This window comes from Dermacentor andersoni, chromosome 10, assembly GCF_023375885.2.
Source record: "Dermacentor andersoni chromosome 10, qqDerAnde1_hic_scaffold, whole genome shotgun sequence".
Taxonomy (NCBI): Eukaryota; Metazoa; Arthropoda; class Arachnida; order Ixodida; family Ixodidae; genus Dermacentor; species Dermacentor andersoni.
The window spans coordinates 126,779,015-126,798,644 of record NC_092823.1 but is presented as its reverse complement, the minus strand read 5'-3'; the positions used below and the strand labels follow the sequence as shown (position 1 = coordinate 126,798,644).

The 19,630-nt window shown below is 47.4% G+C and overlaps 1 protein-coding gene and 1 long non-coding RNA gene across 3 annotated transcripts in view; one reads left to right on the top strand and one right to left on the bottom strand.

The window, feature by feature from the left end:
• The window catches only part of LOC129388052 (uncharacterized), a 226,920-nt gene extending 219,473 nt beyond the window's left edge, over window positions 1-7,447 (top strand). For both annotated transcript variants that reach the window (XR_011890670.1, XR_011890669.1), the window contains one exon: window positions 6,383-7,447. This is a non-coding gene — a long non-coding RNA (uncharacterized lncRNA). The remainder of the gene's footprint in view (window positions 1-6,382) is intronic.
• On the bottom strand, window positions 7,303-19,541 carry Ip259 (NSA2 ribosome biogenesis factor-like IP259). Its single transcript, XM_050192577.3, is given in 6 exon segments — window positions 7,303-7,507; window positions 14,161-14,378; window positions 16,578-16,632; window positions 16,850-16,996; window positions 17,251-18,149; window positions 19,470-19,541. Coding segments are annotated over 5 exon segments (1,347 nt in total). The 5' UTR covers window positions 18,028-18,149; window positions 19,470-19,541; the 3' UTR covers window positions 7,303-7,357.
• Window positions 19,542-19,630: the final 89 nt, after the last annotated feature.

The following is a 19,630-nucleotide window of genomic DNA, read 5'->3' as shown; positions in this document are numbered from 1 at the left end:
CACTTAAAAAAAAAAGCCTTCAGCTAATACGCGCAGCAAACCCCTCATCGCTTCGGTCACCTAACAGCTAGAACAAGAGCTCCGCTAATATAGCCTTAGAAGATGCCGAAAGAATGCCCAAGTGCAGCTACAATTTTAAATAAACCGCTTCCCCGAACGCAAATAGCCAACTCACCTTCGTTGCGCTGCTCGTAGTCGCATCTCGAGGTCGGTCTTTGTCCGCAAGTCCCTCTCCCACGTCGACAGCGAACGGGCCATCAAGAGTTCCACACGACACGCACACGATCAAGGTGTCTCCAACAAAGACCGTTGGCCATGGCCAGCTCTTCCCGCCAAAAGTTCGGTGGTTCCTGCAGCGATCTTGACGTCTGCACACCTCGGAGGCCAACGGTCGACTGGGGTGCCGACGTCTCCGGGGGCCCGGGTTTATATACAGGTCTCCCTAGGGCAGACCGTTATAGGTACCGCAGCATTTGAACCGCAAGGCCCAGGAGCCTATAGCAGTCGCGAAGCTTGGGGCGCGCTTGTGCCCAGAACAATGACCTTTGACGCCCGACAAATCCCTAGGCGGGAAACACGTCCGTTAGTGATTAGCCGGGCGGCGAAATTTTCCGAGCATTCGAACGAAATAAACTATCTCGCGGAGTTTGCGTGACGGCAAGCTTTCCTCGATTCGGGCAGACGGTCTCCTTAGCGGGAAGGGAGGGCGATTACGTGAGGTTGATGCAGATTTGCAGTTATTGCGGGTGAAAAGACGTTGTTCGTTCATTTAATAAACGACAAGCGGTCGTGACTGATCGCGAACGAAGAACAAATTTTCCCGACCGATAGCAGCGGCGCAATTTTTTTTTCTTTTTTGCGCCAGCAACCGATTGCATTTCACGCAGACAGACGCGGCGAGGTTACGTTGACCGCGAACGAGCAGAATCCTCGGCGGAGAAACCAAGATGGCGAAAGCCGAGAGGGCCGAAGAGGTCGACCACCATGCATTAATTGAAGTCGCGGTAAACGTAATTGCAAAAATGGCTCGAAATGTTCTGACGTTACTGACGACGAGACAGGTGCGCGCAATTTCACTCGCCGACGAGTGCCATTCGAACCCCAGCGCTAGCGTTCCTGCGCGGCCATGTTAGAAAGTGCCAGTTAGGAAGACGCGCCATGCCCGGAAAACCTCCGCGCGGACACAGCGGCCGCCATTGTGCCGGCGAGCCGTCGGCGGAGGTCCGCCATCTTGGCCGGCGAACGCACAATGCAGCCGAACTCGCGAAGCACCGACGCGGAACAGACGACAAACAGACCGCACCAGCGAAGACGACATCCAATGCGCAATACGTACACGTACTGGCGCGATCAAAACTTTGGGCACCACTGCGTCAGCAAAAAATTTGAATATATTCAAGCGAAGCTCCGCGGCCTGGAATTCGTTTAACACATCGCATTTAGTCAAACACGCGCGCGTGCGCGCGCGCTCTTGATTTCAGCCGGAATGTCCAGACTGCAAGAAAAAAAAAAAAGAATCGCGGTACCTTCGGCCTCCCATCTTTTGATCGCGACTGTACATAACAGCTGATAACGGCAAACAATAACGCGCTTATCCCAACCACTGCACCGCTATTAGTTATCTCGTCGCTATTTGTCACAGGCCAGACCTTGTGCACAGTTGCCTTGGGTCCCCAAACTTTTGATCGCGACTGAACATAACAGCTGACAACGGCAAAGAATAACGCACTTATCCGAACCACTGCACCGTTATTGATACATATTCTCGCGACTCTCATCGCTTCTGTCACAGGCGAGACATTGCGCACAGTTTATTTTTTTATTTATTTATTTTTTTTGCGCCCTGCGAAGTGTCGCGTTAGCACGTAATCAACTCGACACGCACATTATAGACGCGTGCAGTGCGCGAGCAAGTGTCTTTACGATACCGAGTAAAATGTCAGCTGCGTAACGTTTTGAAAGCAAACTCTCACCTGCATTAAGGCTGCGTCGAGACTCGTAGCTCGTACAGCTGGCCCCACGTCCTCGCGTCTGTCCTTGTTCACGAGTCCAAGTTCATCAAAAAACAAAAACAACGATAGCGAAAAGGCCGCTCAACTTCCAGAACGATGCGCTACATCTCGGATCGTGTTGAATTCGGTTGCCCGGTGCACCTGCTTTTCCCGCCAAAAGAAACCAGCCGTTTTCTTTTTTTTTTTTTTTTTTTCTTGCGATTTCGGGTCTCTCGTACTCACAGCCCGATCTCACCTTCACTGCGTCCGCCGTCGATCGGGAAAGGTTATCGTGACCCGTCATCGGTAACAACTCCGGGCTCTTCACAGCCACCGAGCTCTCCTCGATCAGGAGACGGCGGACCGACTCAGTTGAATTACAAGCTCGAGGAGTCTCAGGGCACGCCGAAGTTCCTACGTAACTTCTCTGTTATCGCGGCGCGGTCAGTCTCGGTCACTTCGCCGCCTGAAACGTCTTCGAACGCACCATTCGGTCAATTTCGGGCGACGAGCGCGATCAAGTTCCGCGCGATATAGCTCCACATAATATAGTCGCAATCGTGACAACGGTTTGAAAATGGCCCCCACGGCGGCCACGGCCTCCCGCAGTTCAAACGATTGACCCAATTATCCCTAGACGGGTTGTTTACAGTGCCCGGCAATCCGAGGTGGCGTGATTCTTTTGATATCCCAGAACCCTCTGCTCTGATATCTACGAAGGCTTGAGGAGGTGAACGACCCGACGACGAAGCGTCCCTATGACGATTAGGAGTCCTCAAGATGGCTAACAAGTCCCTGTTTCTTCTGGGCGCTCCTCCGAGAGTGGAATTTTTCCACCCGCGAATGCGCGCCTCTGTTTTCTTTCTCTTTTCTGTACTTTTTTTTTAAATTTGAACAGCGCGGCTTACGTTGGCTGTAACGCACGTTATATGGGTTCCTTGCGTGCTCGTGGTTGCAGGGTCCCTTGCTTTTACAACACGAAAATGCTCCAGGACGGTTCGCAAAGCGCGGACTGACAAAATAGAAAAACCTTCGGGCTGATAACGCTCGATCGGCGCGTTCCTGGACAGGAACCACGAAATCTGTGCACATACGTTCGGTGACAGAACCGTGGGCTAATTGTCACATGGTTTGGAGCGCTTGCTCTTGATAACGGGTCTTGAAGCAACTCTCTGCCTCCTTGTGGTTACTTGCTACAGCCTTCTTGACAGCGAATAATTTTGTTTGCCTCTTTCGCTAGTTTTCGTCGCTGGGGATCGGCCGGTGGATTTACGATACAAAACCACCGATGACAAAGCTTGCGTGCTCTCACGAAAGCTTGCAAGTTACGGGGCGCGTTCTTAGCCGAACGACTGCGTCATAGGTCTTTGAGGCGTACGTGCTAATTAGCGTGTGCTTTATAGGTTTAGACGTAGATGCGGCACTGGGACACTCGCAAAGATAAACGAGCGATCGCCCGCTCGTTCGCTGGCTCGTTTCGTTGACGCTTGCTGAGTCGTTCGCTCGGTCATACAGTCATCTCTTGCAAACGTTGTTTCGTAGCGAGGGCAACCGTCCTCAATGCATGCACCTCTAGATACTTTTGGTGGGACCAGTGGCGTAGCCACAGGGGGGGCCGGGGGGCCGTGGGCCCCGGGTGCACGGGGCCAGTAGGGGGGGGGGGGGGGGGGTGTCATATACGTCTGAAGACACCCGAAAATTGTCGATATCCTCGCCTTCCTCGACTACACCCGGGGGGGGGGGGGGGGGTGACAGAAGAGCTAAGGGCCCCGGGTGCCAGACGACCTAGCTACGCCACTGGGTGGGACTCGCGGTTACTCGTTACTCGTGATCAGTCACTAACCCGAAAGAGTAAAAGTAATTCGCTCAACGTAAGCACACTGCGCTCTTGTTTGAACATGAGTCGATCGCCGTTGCCGCGTGCCCGCTTCGCGAACGAATGCTGAAAAGCCGGGTTCATTTTCTGTGTACGCAGAGTCCTGACTCGATGATTGGCCGCGCGCGTTGTTCTGTCGACTGCGAGGCATGACATACATAAAATGGCATCATGGCGCCCGGCCATCTGCGATCGTTTGCGCGTGCCTAGAAGGTTGGCAAGCATGCACATAGGCTAGCTCGTAGGTGGCACTGTAGCTTGTAATACTCTATCGAACTTTCAGAGAAGCGATCGTTCGTGCCGTCTGCCAGCTGTTCGTCATAGCTAATGCACGCCGCGTATTCACCTGGTAAGGACGGCGCGGATTATTGAAAGCCTGATGGTGGCCGAGAGGTTAGCCTCCGATCGTAAACGTTTTATTTACAGCCATTCGCAACAAGATCTTGCGACCGACAAAGTGGGCGGGCGGGAGCGCTGAGGTACTGGTCTTGTAAAAGGAAAGGCTTGAGCAAAGGCAGTGAAGAGAAGTAATCTCAGGAAAATTACAGTGGGCGAAAAATTTTGGCAACTGGTGGTCACTACTGTGAAGACGTATATATTCGCACTCCATGTTCACTCCATGCACTCCATATTCGCCCCCCCCCCCCCCCCCCCAAGTTACGGCCCTGACGAGAACAGATGTGCAGGAATTTCGAACATTGCCCCTGCGGCCACTAATCGAACTTCACGGCAGTGCTTTGGAACACCGCAGTGAAGCAGCATAACTCAATGGGCACAACATGATGTATCATGTTGTAAACAACATGATGTATCAAAATCATGATGTATCAAAACATGATGTATCAGAAGGCCGCCCGAATTTCGAGAACTTTCAGTTAGCAAGGTCGAGATGGTACGCCAGTTTTATTAACAAGCGTACTTACGGCACTTAGGCGCAACGTCTTTGCTGCGTTACAGCAGTGTTTTGGTCAGGATTAAAACAGTGCTATGACGCGGCAGGAAAGCTTCGAATAAGTACATTAAGTATGCAGATTATTAGAAGTGTGTGATCACTCGACGTTGCTAACTGAAAGTTATTGAGATTCGGGTGGTTTTTTGAAATATCATGTTTTGAAATGCTGCCCATTGAGTTTACGCTGGTGCGTTGCGGTGAAGTTAGGCAGATAACCGGAGCGGCAATGTTACAAAATTCCTGGGTACGGTTTTTGTTTGCCGAACACAGGGTCGTAATTTGTTCACCAAGGAAGCGTGAAGCAGACCTTTCAGTATACCTCAGGCAGCCAACATCGCACTGGGCCAAGCATGGCGACTGAACGGCAACTATAGGAAGGAAGGTTTATGCACCGCTGTCGATGCAATCAAAATGTTTCAACCTACCGGCGCCTGTTTCGTTCGTCTTTTGGAAGGTGAACAAAGTTAATTCCGATTTAATGGCGCAAAAGCGACTAATGCTGCGCCATCCACAATATATTAAGCAATCAAATGTTAAAGCAGCGAAAGCTGCGTTACTTTATAGTCTGTGCGAAAAACCGGTTTCTTCTGAAAAGCTCAACAAGTCAGTGAAGGGCACTAGCGGATCATCTCCCAGTATTGAGGCGGGGTGTAAAGTTATATGTAGGTTATTGAGATTCTGTAAAAGCTGCCGTCTCGGTGTTTAAGTACGTGGACATGTCATAATAATGCGCATTACTGTAAGTGGTTCATGGCACTTCTCGCAAGCTGGCGGGTTTTCGTTTTGAAGTAGAAAATTGTGTCAAGTACGTGTGTTTGTATGCTCAATTCGAAGTCGACATAGGATCGCCTCATAGAAGCGTTGCTGGTGACTGCACGACTTCCACTCGCCAAGCAGGGGTTTTACTGTGTGCAACTTGTTATTTATGCAAGAGGCCCATTCTAGTTGTGATGCCAGGTCCTTACGAGAGGTCACGTCTGGCTGCGCGGACAATCGAGCAAATGCGACAAGAGGGGTGAGAAAAGAAAAAAAAAATTACCACCCTATTCCGACTGTGTTAAAACCTTGTCGAAGAGCTTAGTGAGCGCTTCCACGTTCACTAAAAACGCCCGCTATGTCGGCAAGTGCACCGAATAGCGTGTGAATCGAATAGACCGAAAATTTGCGGCTCGTTATCTCCCACCAACGACTTCTCAAGCACGAGCAAAGAGAGGACAAAGCCATTTTTGATGCGATTTATTGGCATCCCCTTTGAAACAGGGCGGTTCGTGTAGTTATGTATCCTGCTTGAGCTAATCAGGCATGCCATACGTGCTTTCAGTCTAGGATTTTGCTTAAATCACCTCAATCTTTTCTCTCAACACAATGGCTTACGGGCATCTACGTTGCACCGTTACCTGTCTGTAACGCGTCAGGTCCTATCAATCCGTCTTCCGCTTTTTTTTTTTTTTTTTTTTGTTCGCCAATATCCTAAGCGTCTCTTGCTTACCTCTACTGCTGACAGGTTAATGCTCTATCTACCTTACACTATCATTGTGTATGTTCTCTTCAATGCCACTGCAGGTCGAGTGGCTGCTGTTACTACAGGAGACAAGCCCCTCGAAGACATTTGCTGCCGGGGGAAGATGGCTTCCCAAGTGGAGGACGGCTTTAGAATTTCTTCCTGTATTCAAAAACTTTTGCCCTTCTGCCTGGATATTAAAACTCGCCCCTTACAAAGGGTACAGCCACAAGCTTAGTTGAGTACACTTGCTGCATTCGCATGGTGCACGATGAAGGGGATCCAACACAAGATGAAAAGTGTAGACAAGGAACAGTGCTTTAACATGGTGCCACACTTTGCACTTAAGCTATCGATTCTTGCAGGTATGGCACAGTACGTGTAATTGATAGAATCCAGCACTGCAGCGTTCACACGAGCAAAGTTCTTCCGACAGATTTATTACAACACAGGGGAAGTGCACAAACTATGCACAGTGAATGAAAGATGGGCAAATAAAAATTATGTTAACAGCTCATACACAAAACTACAATTGCAAAGAGAATGCAACTACAATTATGACCCGTGTTGGTCTTGCCTCTGCTGTGCTGCATTCTAATTATGCTATTCAATCTAGCCCCAAAGTGGGTTACGAGAATGTGAGGGGCGAAAATTTTAAATTAATCATATATAAAAAGTCAACAAAGACACAAAGGACAACACAGGGAAAATTGTGCTTACTAATAGAATTAAAGATATTAAATCAATGGAATTGAAAGTGGACGAAAAAACGAGCTTGCCACAGGTGGGGAACAATTCACATTACATGTGCGATGCTGTACTAATCCAGCTACTGCAGCGTCCATTTCCCCCATCCACTTTCTGGGGCATATATATGTGTTACTACTAGAACTAACCCTAGTGTTGGAGAATGCTCGCTCATTGCAAATCACCCCTACAATGGCTTACGGAATGCCACTGCCCAGAAAAAGTTGACACCAGGTTTTGGCTTGGGTTTTTATTTTACACGCAGCAGCAACGGGTGGCCGCAACGTCGTCTACTTCTCGTCGGGCTTGTTGTAGACGTAGGTCAGGCAGCACTTGCCGCAGTACTGCCTGTCAAAGTGCGCAGCCATGAAGACACCCGCGCCACAGTCCTCGCTGGGGCACTCTCGCCTCAGGCGAGTGATCTTGCCGTTCTCGTCGACCTGGAAAATTGCCAATGAAAAAAACCATTGGTTACCCCCTCCAAAAGACAAAGCAATAGAGCAGTGACATACATACATTGCCACAACCTGAAGTAATTACGAGCAATAAAAACAGCGCTAAACAACAGGACGAGTGAAGGGACACAGACAACAGCACTAAACAACTTGTCCTGTTTAGCGCTGTTTTTATTGCTCGTAATCATGAACCAACCAGCCCAAATGCATACTCTTCTGAAATAATTGTTTCTCACATCTTTAAATAAATGTACGTGCCTACAATTCCTTTCTTGTCTACACAACACGAATGTATTGTGTTTGACTTTTTTTTCCACCCCATTAGGTACAATGAATTCACCTCCACCATGTGAGCCCGTTCACAGCAGTGGAGACGTTAAATAGCGCAGCTTGATTTCAGTGGTGCTGGCACCATGTGACAGACAAAAAGAAAAGCCGAAGTTTCAGAGTTCCCCAATCGCAGGTACGATCAGCGCTCAAGGCATAAATGAAATGTCTCTCGCCTGCTAAGGCACAGCAGGCACACTTCAATGGCACTTGTGCACGTGTTCTGCACCTGCAGATACAATCTTGTGCAGTTGAGAACAAAAGTTTGGGGACCAGAAGTGCCCATATTTTTTTTTGTCTGCCACCTAGGCATAAAGGCTGAAATCAAGTAGTACTACCTATGTGCACCTGTTTGCCCAGCGCCATGCATTACGTCAATTTCATGCTGCACAGCTGCCCTAGATGAAATTAACATTTTCCCTGGTGCTGTGGTCTCGACTGTTGCTCTTGACTGTACATCTGCACCAAGTAAACACCGAAAGCATGAACCAACCATGTAAACCTTTGGAACGAACATGGTTCTCAAGGAACTACTGCTGCACAGCTGAAACCAATGATGGGATGCACAAAATAATTGAAAATTGGCCAGTGTGACTGATATTCACACACCTGCAACATGCAAAAGCTGTGAATGGCAGCCACCATCTTGGGCTTGTTTTGATGCTGTTTTCTGTATGCGTGTACTTTGCCATGGAGATGAACAGATGCTGTCACGCCTTTTCTGAAGGTCATTTTCAAGCAGCTGACCGACCAAAACGCACACTCGCTTCACACTGGCCCGGCGCACCTTTCTCTTGGCTCTCACACTTCCAGCTGAGCTTCTTGGTGTCTGCTTGATTGCTATGCTGTTCCATGTTCGTTCAGCCGCTTGCTTCACGTTGTTTGACTGACCAAATTCCTTTCGCAGCCCAAATCTCTTCAGATTGGCTCAAGACGACTCATGCATTTGGCAAGGAACGAAAGCAGCCACAGAATGCATAGTGTGGCAAGGAATGCCATACTCCCGGAGTTGCCAGTTGCTTCTACTGGATAGAGTATGGTCCTGAAACCTAGCACATCAGTGAGGAGATCATGTCGACCCATCACTCGAGTGCTGATCGGACTGGATCGATATTGGGCAATAATTTCGCGGTGATACCGTTTCTAATGCTGCTCCTTTCCAAGCTTCGTCAGCAGACTGAGTGACGCTCCACGTGTGTTTACAACGGCATCGGACGGCCGCGAGTAGAGGACGACAAGGCCAGTGCAAAACAGAGCAGCAGGAACCACTACATTACACCAGCCCAGTTTCTTTTTCGGCTGAGGAAGTAGTGGGCACACAGCATGTTCCAGCAACATGAGAGTAGTGCTTGGCACCACAGTGAACAAAATGCAAGCTCAATCTGCCGGGCGGTGAGGCTACAGACCAAGGCAAAGATTACCGCATTTTCACGATTCTAACCTTCCTCAGCTATTAAAAAGACGTGCAAGTTCACAAAACTGCACAAGAGCCGTCATCCGCAAATGGAAAAAGTCAAAGTTTGTTCACAGCGAATGATGCAGGGGCCTCGCTGTCACTGCTGATGCAATTCAGATGAAAGCGTTGGAGATTGCAAGAAGATGGCAGATTCCCCGCAGGGTGTTTCGTGCTAGCCAAGGCTGGGTGGAGTGTATGCTGGGAAGAAATGGATTTTCTTTGAGACACGCTAGACAATATGCTGAAAGCTGCCAGACGATTTCGAAGGAAAACGTAACGCTTTTCAGCGGTTTGTGATGAAGCTCCGCAAGGAACACAGCTACGAGCTCACCAGATTGGCAATGCGAAAGAGACACCTGTGTATTTTGACATGTCGAGTGGGGTGCACAGTTAATAGAGTTGTAGATAAGGGTGACAAGCGTTGGGGCCCATGATACTGTATATGCGAGGTCGATGCGCTTCTGTTGGGTGCGTTTTACAGCCACCTTACTGCGGAGGTAAAGACAGTTTCTCAGTCAACAACTTTTTAAGACTAATCTTCGATAGGAGTAAGAAAAGCGGCTGCGGAACCCCGACCAGAAGATGATGCAGGCTGGAAAGCTGCAGAAAATGTCCCCATCAACCAAGGCAAGGTGGATGTCGGACGCGAGGAAGCGGGTCCAACATTGACGCCAAGTCATTTAGGAAGAGCCATTCCAACAGAACAGAAGACAACCTCCTGGTGGATACTGAGAGCGGCAGCTCAAGCGGTGGGACGGACTTCAGTGGAAGTGAGTGACCGAGTACCGAGCACCAGACAAGCGGGGAGTTCACTGCCAGTACTTGGGCATCTTTTGAATGTGTGCCATTCATTATTTCTCGTTCCCGTCCCATTGAGATATCACCATGAAAAAGAAGGATGGGAGACATCTTAGATTTTTTTTAAAAATCTAAGCACCCTCCCTCACTTGACGCATCGCTATCATGAAAAAAAAAAGGGGTGCCTAGAATTTAGTAAATACGGTGTGTGCTCTGTGCCAAGCTTCTGCTCACAGCTGAGTAGACCATAAATATGATCGCTTGGTGTAAACAAGGACAGCAGGGAACAAGGGGTGCGCCAGATTCCAGACCCGCAGCAGGCGCAAAGAGCAAATTTCATTGCTGAGGGTGACTAGTGATACCTCAATAACGCCATTCGAGGTGAATGTCTGAGGAATGAAGGCCGTTCGAAGCACAGGTAAGGCAGCAACATCTCTTTCAGACTTTGCAACGACGAACGTTTCACACTGCAGCTCACATCACAGTACCTGCACGGGCCATACGAGGAGCATGACGGTGCAAGCATGTAGCAGTACACAAACAGACTAGCCATGGTCCGGGGTCATAGGCCTCACTATCCAGCATAGCAGTGGAAGCCATCAAAGGTTTAATCAGGAACAACACTGAAACAGCAGAGCTGGTGCAAGCAGCTGTTCGGTGTGCCAAAACCTTGAAAAGAATAACTGAAGGCTGATGAATAGAGAAACACTCAAATTAAAAATTAAATTGTAGCATTGTATGTGCCAAAACCACAATGTAGCATGCTGGAGCGGTGGACTAGATTAATTTTGACTACCTGCACCTAAAGCCAAGTACAGGGGTGTTTTTACGTTTAGCCTCCATCGAAATGCAGCTACCGTGGCCGGGATCCAATCCCGCGACCTCGTGCTTAGCAGCACCACACCACAGCCACTAAGCAACCACGGTGGGTAATTTCTGTTATTGCGACACTATGCTTTTTTTTATGCTGATATCATTGTAATCTGCCTCGTTGACAAACAAGTATGGCAACAGAAAAATGACAATTGTAGCGATTATGACCTCAGTGCTCCGATCAAAAAAGGAAGAGATTGGATCAAACAATCACCGAACCCAGGCAATATGCCAAAAGCTGCCAGCTCTCTGTGGGAAGTACCCACAGAGAGCTGAACTCATCACAGCAGAGAAATACCCAGATCCCTCCGAGTTCACTCTGGGAGCACTCCCAGCACAAGTAGATGTAGTATGCCAGCATGAAGCCACAATTAGAAATTTACAGTGATGCTACAGCAACTACCATTATAAGCATAAAAGGCCAGCTCAATGGCAAAGAAGAATGCCAGTTGCAACAACGAAAAATTGACGAATGCGAAGATTCCGGCCACAAGTGTTCAATGAGCATCATGAACGGCTACATCACAAATGGCCATTGACCAGTTCATCGAGGAGCAACACAGCAATGGCAGAGAAGCTGTTTGGTGCACCAGGGCCTTGAAAAGGACCGACGAAGGCTTCACTAGTGTAACAAGGACCACACAGATAGAAATACCGTTAAAAAAAACAAGCTTGCTAAGGGGCACAAGACGGCAACAGACTGGCTACAGTCCCGGTCAGCTGTAGCTCCGCATTTACTCGTGGAGGGGCAGAATATACCAAGATGCCACATAGATGTTATCTAAAAATTGAAAAAGAAATCTGAAGCAGGTGGTAGTAGCTCTCTCGCACTGTTTTCAAGGACTAGTATACAGGACACGCCATCAAATTTTTCATTGCTCTTTTTGAGCTGTGCCACCATGTCATATGAGCTTGTTGCTGAAGAACCAGGCCACATGGTGAAGCTATCTACATTGCTATAGCACAACACCAAGCAACTGAAACTTCAGTTGCACTTTTCTGTTTCATTTTAATAGACAAAACACATTGCCTTATGGAGCTTTTTTGAATGTTGGTTTTTAGTCTCAGCAACAAGTTTTATGCAGTTGTGTTCATGCTGAATAGATATAGCAAGTGAATCTATTTATTTTGCTGTGATGTTTGCCAAATCATGATTTTCTATAAACATAAAGTATCAAAAATTTCACACCAAAATTTGCACTTGTTTATTTTGGATTTCAAGTGCACTGAGAAATAAAAATAGTATTACTGGCTAGAGCAACTTTCTGGCAGTTTAGCCATGTACTTCATTTTGGCACTTAAAAGCTAAGTTACTGAAGATCCCCGATATAAACAGCCCTGAGCACACTAGACAAACTGACTACGTCCGGAACTGTGAGCCGATTCATTCCCATGGAGGTCAAAAACAAATGCGCCGTTGAATGCATGAATGCCTTTTATCCAGGGCCTCCTCTCAAAAGCCATTTCACTGCTAGCAGATTGGCTTGCCATAAACAACCCACGAGCGCGTGCCTACAACGAAGAAGAGCCCTTTCTCGTGATGCCACAAGAGACACACAAGAAAAAAAAAAGGGGGGGAAGCAACAATCCGAAAGAGCTTCGTACAAATTAGTGCTTCATTGATCAAATCTTGCACTTTCATATGCCGAAGAGGCTCGAATAGGAAAAGCAAAGAAAGGCACGAGTCACCAACACTTTTTCTTTTGCTGCAAAGGCACACAACCCGTCTATGCCTCTTCATACAATAGCTTCATAGCATAGGAAGTGGCAAAGGATCACAACCAGTTGTGCGGAAGCATCTTAAATCTGAACATTTATGACCTGTTCACTGTTCCCAACTTGATGGCTGCGGTAGGATGGCTCAAAGCTTGTGCAAAGAGTTAAAAAAAAAAAGAAAAAAAAAATGTCCACCTTTGCAAGTAAATTCTGTATTTCAATGAAGGCTTTTGTGGAAATTTTAGAGTGTTACCTTCAATCAACAACTACAGGATGGCACCAAAAATTGTACAGCAGTCAGGAATCTGCATAGGCTCTAGGATCACCCGTCCTCAGCAGCAGTAGACCCGAGAGGCATTGAACACTCCCCAACGGAGTCATCGAAAAGACATTCAGGTACACCGATGAGCACCCAGTCATCACTGACTGAAAGCTTAAGAAGTTGACCTGTATTCTTGGGAGAGCCCATAAACTCAAACATTTAATATTTTTAGCTGATGGGCCACTGTGTAGGATGTGTGCTGAAAGTTAGAAGTATCTTGCGCGTGTTTTAAAATATTTGCCCAATACTGGTCTTCAATAATTTGAAGCCTTGCAAATATTTTGATCTAGGCTGGCGGTGCCAGCCTAGGTCAAAGAAAACACTGTTAAGCTACCGTCCTGTGCACCACACCAACCTCGTAAAAACAGCAGAGCTAGCTCGTGCCTTTGAGCTGCTTTGACCAAGTTGTGCATGCACCAGGTGAATTAAAGCATGGTGGAACAGGTACTGAGGCTCAAGCCAACGTAATAGTGACCAACTCGCAGCAGCTTCTAAAAAAGACATGAAAGTAGAATGAGAAACAAGGCAGCCGAAGCTGTGGATTCAAGATACTGAGTGTATGCGACACTGTAATCTGGTTTTTTCGACGAAGAAACAAGTTAGAGCGGGCATGTGTGAAAGCAGATAGGTGCCCACAAGGTGGCAACATCTCGTGCATGCATGACCTGCCCGACATTCCCTTCACCTGCGGACGCCATCTATGTTGCACAGACTGGAGTTGTGTGAATGTGCGCCTTACGACCTAAAGATGGCAGCCCTCAAACTCACTTCAATGGATACTTTCACCTTTTGCACCATGTGGCATCTGGAGCGAGGAGCTTCATGCAAACTGGGCTCAGCTAATCAGTGTTCAATGGAAGTAGTTCACCGACAATTTGGTTCCCATCAGGATTCTGGCATTTATATGCGGGTACCCTCTCTCTCCTTTATGGCTTTTCAAAGTTTTGGAACAGACCTGAATACATAAACGAGCCAACTCATCCCAGCAGTTGGCAGATTTTAGCTTTCCCTTTGGAAGTCAACAAGCCACTCTGGAATTGGCGAATGTAAAGTAGAAGTGTTTTGCCACTCCCATATACCTTGACGGGCCCTCGAGAAGACTTGGCACAAACGAAACATTCACACAAGATGCTGCGACATACTCACCTTGTAGAATTTCAGCACAGCCAGCTTGACCTTCTTCTTCTTGTGCTTGTTCTTCTTGGGTGTGGTGTAGTTCTTCTTCTTGCGCTTCTTGGCTCCACCGCGCAGCCGCAGCACCAGGTGCAGAGTCGACTCTTTTTGGATGTTGTAGTCCGACAGTGTGCGGCCATCCTCAAGCTGCTTGCCAGCGAAGATCAGACGCTGCTGGTCGGGCGGGATACCTGCGCAAAATCAAATGGGCCGCAGACTTCACATCTCAAGTCCCATGCGCCACGATTCGGGCGTCATCCCCGCTGCTGTGACAAAAGAACTACAAAGGCGGAATCAAAAGCCAACGGTTGACCTTCATTCTCCAAGGACTGCTTTTAACCTCGGTGACACTACTGAAAGGTTCCAACACAAAGCTAATATGCCACCAGTGAAACACCAATGCCTGTCCTGTACCTTTTTATCATACCTCAAGAAAAAAGGCTCTAAAATAAGAAGTGGTGGTCATGTGCGAACCAGCACACTAACTTGCATAAGGTGCAATTCAGTCCATAAGAACCAACACTGCGAAGGAAGAATGTAAGCTGTTTTGGGGAACATTTAAAACAATTTATAATGCAATGTTGGCAAATGCATTGAAATGCAGCTGATCCTCAAAAACTGTACCATAGCATTGCAGACATACTGGTTTCTTTTCAAGCACATATTTTACATTAGAACAAATCACATTCTCTGAGATGAGTACAACGTTGTATCAGGGCTCTTTCATCCTGTACGTAACTACCTGCATTTGTTAATTGCCGATGTGTTTGCAAGACCACAGCATTATGACCAGAGCAGAACGTAGACGATTTGGATTTGTAGTGTATCCTCAGCATTCCAAATTTCTGTTAGGATGCAGAGAGCTCATTTGCCTTTGTTTCAGTCGACCACTGCCCAACAACTCTGTTCACATCCACTGCACCTGGCAACGTCTCACAAAACAAAGCACAACTTGTGCGACCTTGCCGAATAACCACATTTCCAGCAAAGCTGTTTTTTTTTGTACACTTTTAATAACAATTTAAGCTCCCTGTAATTAGATCATACTTTAATATATAGCCCCTATACGAATGGTCAATTGGAAACCGTGGCCACATGTACCACAACATACGAGAACATAATTTTTTACAAAAGCTGCAATTTAACTGGCCATAGGGTTCACATCTCCTCCCTTCTTGCCAAATTTGATCTGTTGCATTCGCAGTTCTACCAGGTCAGCAGGATAAATTTTGTGCAGCTCGTAAAATGCAGCTGGAACACTCTGGATCGTTTGCAGTCATGAATTTACATCTTAAGCTGTAATTAGTGAACACATTTTGAACCTGGCCTGCACATTACCCGAAATATGGCTCTAATCAAAAAGGAAATACAAAAAAGGTGCTTGGTTTAGTTCACCAAAGACACCACAGAAACGTACTATGAACCTCGTATATTGTGTTAAAAAAAGTGAGGGGGGTCAGCAATTACTTGTTATGCTTCTAATTAGCCCAGGAACGCTAGTTTCATCACACAATCACATTACACCCATTTTCACAAAATATCAACTTGAGAGCAACAGATGGGACATTGGCAAGCCTAAATGAAAATGGCTGTGACACTTTCAAACACTCGATTCAGATCTTTTTTTGCAAAAGCTGCACTTAATACACACATCTAACTTCTTAGAGATTTGCGGTAGCATTCCTCCCATTTCCATTACATTTAATCTTGGTGGCATTTGTCGTTCTGCCAGGGCAATTAGCTAAATTCTGTGCTGCTCGTATGACACTCCTGACTAATCAGTCTACTTGCATACGTAATTCACTGCAAAGGCCGCAAATTAAGCCACACATTTCAAATTTCGCCTACACATCGCCTATTACCTGATCTTTACATTCAAGAAACAAGTGCCTTGTTCAATTAGCCAAGGACATTGGAGAAACCACCTACGAACCCCTCGCACTGCACAAAAATAGGGGAATACCAAGGGTTCAGAAAATACTTGCAAGGCTTCAAGTTATTGAAGACCAGTATTGGGCAAGTATTTTTAAACACGCGCAAGATACTTCTAACTTTCAGCACACATCCTACACAGTGGCCCATCAGCTGAAAATATTAAATGTTTGAGTTTATGGGCTCTCCCAGGAATACAGGGCAACTTCTTAAGCTTTTCTCGTATCTAACAGGCCTTAGCAATTTTAACTAAACCCATTATTGACACATACACAAGTTCAAAACTTGTCTGTGCAATGCCCTTAACTTACCCCACATTCTCTTAAAGATATGGGCATGGTCAATGATATGCTCTTTTCAGAAAATCACAACTGTCATAACAGTCGTCAGCACCTCTAGTCTCATTAACAGCCTCGCTGTGAAGGGAGCGTGTCAACTGCTTTTCGTGCAGAACTCACCCTCTTTGTCCTGGATTTTCGCCTTGACATTTTCGATGGTATCACTTGGCTCGACCTAGGAATGAGGGTAGAAAAAAAAAAAAAAAAACAGGGCTCACAAGACTGCACAGGCTTCTACAGGTTATGGAACACCATTGACAAGCCATCAGAAGTTGCATATAGTGATTCGGTGTTTTGCGTTTATCACCAGGTAAGTGCGTATGTGTGGTACATGATTCATCATAGACATTATCGTTAAAACACTTGCAGGAAGCAACAGCAGCTACACGCACCTCTAGGGTGATGGTCTTGCCAGTGAGAGTTTTCACAAAGATCTGCATGGCGACCTGCGTTAAGGGAAAAAAAAAAAAAGATAAGACAATGCATAAAAAATCCAATAGCAACCTTCAATGCTATCGGGCCACTGCAGATCACCAGAGCTGTTGTCACACAGTGGGGCACCGCTTAAATTCCTGATGCTGCAATGCTTTGGAGGACAAGCTGGCAGAGCACTGAAGCACCCTTTCTGCACAGCCTTGAATGAGCTCTGGTCATGCACATAGAGGCCTTGAAACAATGAGGCTGGGTGCATGTTACCAAAAACGGTGGAAGCCCTACAAATGGAACAATTGGATGGCTTCAAGCTATGAAAGAGAAACAATTGACAAGAAAAACTCCTTTATTTTATTCACACGAGAAGAACAGCATTGATGCAACCGTCGTTCTCGGGGTTGTTGGTCACCTGCGCATACTTTCCCCAGACCACTTTGCCACCCTGTGTAACGAGACCCAGTTCACTGACATTCACTTCGATCACAGTTCCCTTCGTGATCACCCCCAGCTGGGAGTAGAGGGGCGAACTCGGGTTCTTCTTCACACCGATGATCGGCAGGCAGAAGGTGGCCTTCAGCTCTGGGTGAGTCACGTGAGCCTTCTTAAAACGAAGCGCCATTGGTCTGATGAACCGCTCAAACTTCGGGGGCTTGCGCGTGAATCCCTCCCCGACAAACGTCACCTTGGTCACCATGCGCTTCCACGCCTTCTTTTTCCGCTTGCCCGTCTTGATCACCCGGAACGCCTCGGAGTCTCCTACACCACGGACTTTCGGAATGGGCACGTCCCACTTGCCGGCCTTCTCTTTCCTTTTCTGCTTGATCATGTTCGACAAGACCTTGGCCCTCGACTGGTTCTCACGGTCCAGCAGGTAGACCGGAACTGCGCCCTGCGCCGCTGCCTCGGGTCCTCGCTGTTTGGTCAGCTTTTCCTCGTGCATCTTCAGCGTCTTCTTCATCTGAACCTTCTCCGAGTAGCGCTGCTTGGTGAGCATCTTCGCCTTGAGGCCCCGAGTGGTCTTGGCCTTAACGGCATCCTCGTGCGGCTTCCGGCCGAGCCGCTTGCGAAGCCGCTCGTGGTGGTCGAGCCGGTAGCCATACCGTTTACGGTGAAGCTCAATGTGCTCGTTCTGCGGCATGTTGTTGGCAGTGTCTGCTCAACGCAGCAGCGACACTCCTGCTAACAATCCCTCTTTTGCTGCCAAGTTTTGGGGTTGCGGCTGGCCGCGGTGTACTCTGCGTTTCCGAAATCTCGAGTCACCTGCGAAGGGACAACAGGTGTTCCCTCAGACTCCTTTGCAGTACATTGCTAAGCTAAGAGCTAGGGCAGTGCGCACCCCCCCATAGCCACGCGTTCGAAACTGACCGTGCTCGGAAATTAGCCTGCGCTGCACAACTGTTTCGAGGTCATACATGAACGCGTCGGCTGCCTACAACAGTCGCTCGTTTTACCCAACCCAAGCACACAGTTACCATTAGGCGGCGTTTTATTTTTTTTTTAAGCAGGAGATCGTGCTTGGTTACCACCACTTGCAAGGCTTAAACAAATCTGCTCCAAATACGCCGCTGCCAGACGATCTGGACGGAATTCGGTGAAAAGGTCAAGAAAATATGAGGTAGCGTTATCACTCATGCCACAACGATCGCTTCTGATCAAGATGGCCCGACTACTGACAGATGGCGCACAGACAAGTGCTAAATCCTACACACATTAAACCTCGCCGCAGGCCCAAGACGCACTTTTATCTTGTCAACAAAGAAAACCGGCGCTACCTCGACATAATGCCACGTTCGCGCGAATTTACAAGACAGCGGTTGCAACAGACGATGCAATCGTTTTGCGATCTGTCCACATTCGAAGCGCAACCGAGAACTTCGGCAATACCAATCTTACAACGGTGCCTTAGCAATCGCTGACTTATCGCCGAAAAAGTCAGATCAGTTAACCTCGCCCTGGAGTAAGGCACGTGGAGGACTTAATAAATGCGTGATGGTGAATTCCCGGGTTTTTCAGAACGCAGGACAAGGTTTGACGGAACAGAGTCCCAAAACTTGGCAGCAAAGCGGCGCGCTCAATTTACCAAATTTAACGATCCAGACAATGAAAGTGCACGCGAAAATAACAACACACAAGGACATGATCATACAAGAATACTCAAGTGGCGCCCAAGCTAGTAAATGTTCACATACGACGACCGCACACATGGTTCAAAGGCCGGCACGCGCAACAAGACCACGTCGGACACATCACGCGTTCGCACACACACACGTTATCATTAACTTCAACTAACACGCGTTTATCAACGCGCAGAAATTGTCTAACCAGTTGCGTAAACTTACATTTACTATTACAACCGTTCAAAGGGGAAGCACAGTGCCAAACACGAGGCGAGGCTTCCACGGCACTAGTCCTAGCGTTCCACGTAGTTTTAACAAGCGTCACAAAATTAACTACAACGCAGGCTTGCTCGCTAAGAGCGACGCAATAAGCTTTAAATAAACTGTACAATCGCAAGTGTTAGTAAGGGTTCAAGTTCAGGAGAAACGAAACATTATGAGAAAAATACACGGAGAAACTTACAATCCGCCTTTGCGTCACACCGCCATTGAATAGAAAAGACTCTCCGAGACGCGGGGACAAAAAATGTGGTCGCAGGGACTGTAAAAAAAAGGCGAAATAAAATGACACTGCTAACTTTTGATAAACAATTAAAAATATTATCAACAAGTCAAAAACAAAAA